Genomic DNA, 4,967 nt, shown 5'->3' on the forward strand with positions numbered 1-4,967 from the left:
GAGTTTTTCCTTGCCACTGTTGCCATTGGCGACGCTCATGGTGGTCCTGACCTGGATTTTCTGTAAAGCTGGTTTGTGACAACACCTGTTGTAAAAAGTGCTATATAAATAAACTTTGACTTGACGTTCAGAAAGACGCTCCATAAACATAACTTTTCAGTGACATCTATTAAAATGACCACTATGGATAAGTTCTCACTCTTCTCCTCCACCTGTCTGCCCTGGTGTTGTTCAACCTTCTTCTTCCTCCTTGGGCCTTTATGTCTCTCAGCACCTCCTCCTCTTTTTCCTCCTCTGGTCCCAAGACTCCTCTTTAACAGCCTAAAGCCCATAGTTATATACAGGCTAGTTAGAGTCTAGCGTATCTCTGGAGAGCAGAATCCAAATCCCAAGTATTTTCCTGCTGACCAGGAGGCTGTCCAGTCCAGTGTTTGCTTTGAGCAGCTCCCAAATCTACCTACACAAACCTTCCCCTTCGATAAGCCAAGACACATTTTAGCACTGGAGCTATTAGACTAATGTAGCAAACAAGTAATTGAATCTTATACTGCATCAATTAGCATCATGCTAACTGCATGCCTAAATTGTGTAAATTCGTTTTTGCACTAAACTATTTATTTAATGAGGGACTTTTTTTCAAAAGAGCAAAAGCAAACAGAACTATATGCTAATGTGAAGCGTTAGCGGGTGCTTGTGGTTCTCAGGCAAACGGGTTGGTGAGACTGAAGTAGCGTGGTGGAATGTAACACATAGGCCTCAGAGAGGAGCAGCACCGCACGCTGCTCCATGTGTAGTTCCCGTTCGGCTCCATCCGAACAGAAGCACACATGCCTTTCTCAAGACTAACCGGCTGGCCTCTTTCCCAGTTGGTGAAGCTGAAGCTTCGTCCGCTCTGCCAGTACCACTCTGTGGTCAGTAGGCTGCGCCGCAGGCCAATCCACGCCTGACCACTAGCTCCAATCTCTGTCAGCTTCTGGGCCATGGAATGATGGGCCCCGATCCAAGTGGGGCCAGCCAGCTGACCACCTCTCTTCACACAGTACTGACGAGACGCTTGCCAGCTTATTGACAGATTACCAACGTCCAACACTGCTGGAGTCACCATACAGCCATTGGGGTCTGCAAGCAAACAGATATTTAGAGCAACAGTTTGGCCAAAAATTACATGTATTTTTCTTTTGCCCTACAGTTTCCTCCTTACCCTCTTCTAAAAAGATCTACAGAGAGGTTCACTCAGAAGAGGCCACGAATATTCTGTTGTAACTCCCGTTAGGATGAAGCAACCTAAACCAAACAAATATGCCACGTACCTTGACGTATGTGTAATCGATTGCATTACATGCGATGCTGGAAGTGATCTCTGTTTTCTGCCAGACACATGAAGGGGAATGGGGGTTTGCACCCGGAAGTTGCAAATGGAGGTTAAACGCCGTGACAGCTGTCCGGCGCCTACCTCATCGCTCTGACGCAGGGGCATTCCGGCTTGTTTGAAGCTTCATATACTGAGGAGGACATTGCATGTTGTTTCGTTCAGATTGCTTTGTCCTAGAGAGAGTTATTACAGAATATTCGGGGCCTCTTTCCAGTGAATCTCCCTGTATAATAATACTACTGGAATTTCCACAGGATTCCAAGAGTCTCTTAGTAAATTTAGACACTGCTACAAGATACAGGATCTAGTATTCTAGATTACTATAAGACAGCACTACAAGAAAACTTCTATTCAAGAAGTTCCGCTACAGTTTTAGAAGTTACTCAATACTAATAGTACAGTACAATTATAAAGCTGCTACTTTTGTCCAAGTACCAAGGTGAAACACAGGCAGACTTGGGGGGGTCCAGGTCGCTTGGACGCCCTAAATGTCTCAAGATCAAAATTCTGGGGGTCCCTGAAAACAGAATTATTATTATGTTATGCTGAAAAATAGATGTTCAAATACAAATTCAGAAAAAGCTCATTGTTTAGCTGCTTCACACACAAAATGTTGAACTTCTGTCTTTGGTGTTCTTAACTAACTAGAGCGGCAGCACTGCTCTGCCTCAGGGTGGCGCTGTTAACGAACACAACAAAGCTAGCACAAAACTGAAGTAAAACAGTGACATGTTTTACAGTTAACAGTACTGGCTTGCATGATAATGAAAATGTGCTAACTTGCTAACTCTGGCCGAGGATATTTGGGAAGGGAAATCAGGATGGGGATGTGAGATTGGGCTTCACACCGGGATATCACTGAAAAACTTTACAGTATGCTGTAAATTTCCCAAGAGATTTCTCAAACCAAAGACAACTGCATTACCGGTCTAGAAAAGAGCATTTCCAAAAGAGGAATTGTTGAATTGTTGACCCGAACATTTTGTTGCCACTGAAGCATCAGTGACGCTATGGCGAGTGAATTAGCAGTCCACCGACATGGGACCCCCCAAAAACACACCTTGACTAGTAACCAAGACATTTTTAATGGAATGTGTGTTTAGGCTACTGTAAACACCTCTGAATGTAGCACAAAAGAAAGCTTTCCACTGCAGTAGATTTCCACTGCTACGTAGGAAGTAAAAGGTTCCACTGCAATTCTAAAGGCAACTTAGAGCTTGACACGTTTTTGGACCTGATACCTGTTTACTCAAATTGGCCTTTTGTAGCCATTTTTCCACCTACTGAGTCATTATTTAACTGACGGGTTTAAACTCCTTTATACACAAGATCAGAGTTCTGACAATAACCATAATATCAGCTGTTAATGTTTTACCTGGTTCTTCGTTTATAGAGATAGCTGGACCTCCATAAGGAGCCCATGACCCCATTCTCTCAAAGACATACACGGCAATCTTTGAGGAGGGATGCCAGATTATTTGTGACATCAAAGGATAAAGGTCCACAGCAGCCCAGGAGTATTTTGTACCATTTATGACGTTCCATTTCCCTGTTGAGTTGAACTGTCCACTGTTCAAGCGCAGATCTTGTACTCCAGCCGTTTCCACAATGATCACAGCCAGAGATTTGATGGTTGAGGTGCTGTGTACCAGGTAGCAGGCAGAGAACATTGAGACTGGGATGAGATCTATCAAACTAGTAGTGCGGATAAGCCTGAGGGACACGGGCTGTGAGGTTGTGATGTTGGAGAACCCGTCCTTTAGAAGCTGGTAGAAGCTTAAATTCGAGCTCCCAGAATCCAACGTCTGAGAGCCATAAAGTGGTGGAGAACCATACTTGAGCTGAATGGACTGGTCTGAAGTTAAGAGCATTCGGGACTGGTTGGTGATGTAAAAGGGAGGCACGAGGAAACTGTTTCCCAGGAGGTTTGCGGGTCTAAGCTGATGGACGACCATGGAGCACCTGCATAAGTACGTGTCCAAGCAAGGATGGGTTAGCAACACAGAAATGTTAGCGCTAGCGGTGACCTTCACCAAAGAGTCATTGCCCTGCATCTGGATGAGCTCAAAGGGACCAAGCTTGAAGGTAGTATCTTTGGACTGTTTCAGTTTGATGGTAACAGTGTTATCCTTGTCTTCTACATTGATAATGAGAAGCCTGAGGAAGTTGTAGGTTTCAGATGGACTAGAAGAACCTGAAGAGTCGGTCTGGTTTGATACATCATAGTAGTTAAAGATTAAGGTGATTTCTGTAAAATTGGGGAAAGGAATCAGATACTCTTTGCCTAAATTATCTACAGGTTGAACAACGTTGGTTTGAATGCTGTCACCCCTCCTGCTAATAGAAAACACCATGATGTCATTGTTGCTGGTGATTCTGACGGACTTTGAGGAGCGGTTGAGTTGATGCTCCTCCACTCCATCGGGAAGGGACACAGTTTTCATCTGACCTGCACTCAGAGTCCCCTTGTCTACGCTTGTGCCATTGAAGGTGACGCTGAAGTATGTGTTATCGTGGAGGGCAGTGATTTTGAGGACGTTGGTGACATTGGATATATAGTAGTAGGCAATGTTTTCTGGAAAGGCTGTCACAAAGTCCCTACCGTAGTTCACCACAGCATGGCCTGTAAAACAAACAAATGGTAACTGGTGTACTCCTCAGTCTCTAAACTACAGAACAGCATTTCACAGTTTATCACTCCAATACTTTCAACTCATGGGCTTTGTTCAGACAGGCAGCTCAAATCAGATTTTTTGGCGTATCTGATTTCAACAAAAAGGCCCAATCCCATTTCTTATTCTTATCCCCTACCCCTTGTTTTCGAGTGTCACTTTGCCCCTTGGAACTGAGCTAAAGGGGGTAGTGGTTGAAATCTTCCCTCTGAAATGGGACCCTCAAATAAAAAGAGCATCACTTCATTAACAGCTACCAGCGCTGCTCTGTAGGCGACCCTGCCAGTCTGCAGTGACAGCAGAGGAGGGTAAAGTTCAGCTCCTCACTGCTGGGCTTTAGTTACATTTAGGGCATCATATGACTTCAAAGAGGGGGGCATTAATTTATTATCACCCACCCCTAATTCTTTGGTGATATGGAGCCGAAGTCAGCTAATTGCCAACTTCTTGTTTGAATTTTCCCGTTCCACCTTAAATGGTACAGCAGTTACATTCTGGAGCTTCAGGCATCAGAACTGCTGGACTGTTTAAGGTGAAACAGATAATTTTGTTAGATATCTTGTGGGTTTCTTTGGTCTCTTGTTCAGCCATCTTGCCAGTTTTTCTTTTTTTTTTCTCATATCACTCTCTTTGGGGTCTCTGAAAAACCTCTGTTTAGAGGGCCATGTAGCCCTAACACTTTGCCCTACCCCTCCATCTCAGCAAAAATTGGGACTCCCTACACCTAGGGGTGAATGTGCAAAACAGAGGGCTAGGGGTGAGGGGTGAAATGGGATTGGGCCTTAGATTTTCTGCAGTCTGAACAGCAAAAAGGCATGTGAAATATAGCTTTTTCCATTTGTGTATTGTTTCAAAGCCAATTCAAATCATATTTACGCAGCGATTCATAACATTTAGAGTGAAGTCATACTTTTGCCTACTTT

General features: G+C 44.1%; 1 protein-coding gene across 1 annotated transcript; it reads right to left on the reverse strand.

The window, feature by feature from the left end:
• Positions 1-638: 638 nt before the first annotated feature.
• Positions 639-3,247, reverse strand: LOC118799164. Its single transcript, XM_036558884.1, has 2 exons — positions 2,748-3,247; positions 639-1,119 (listed from the first exon to the last, which is right to left on the reverse strand). Exons 1-2 carry the CDS (start codon positions 3,241-3,243, stop codon positions 701-703), a joined length of 915 nt encoding a protein of 304 aa, XP_036414777.1. The 5' UTR covers positions 3,244-3,247; the 3' UTR covers positions 639-700.
• Positions 3,248-4,967: the final 1,720 nt, after the last annotated feature.

The sequence above is a fragment of the Colossoma macropomum genome, unplaced genomic scaffold, assembly GCF_904425465.1.
Source record: "Colossoma macropomum unplaced genomic scaffold, Colossoma_macropomum, whole genome shotgun sequence".
Taxonomy (NCBI): domain Eukaryota; kingdom Metazoa; phylum Chordata; class Actinopteri; order Characiformes; family Serrasalmidae; genus Colossoma; species Colossoma macropomum.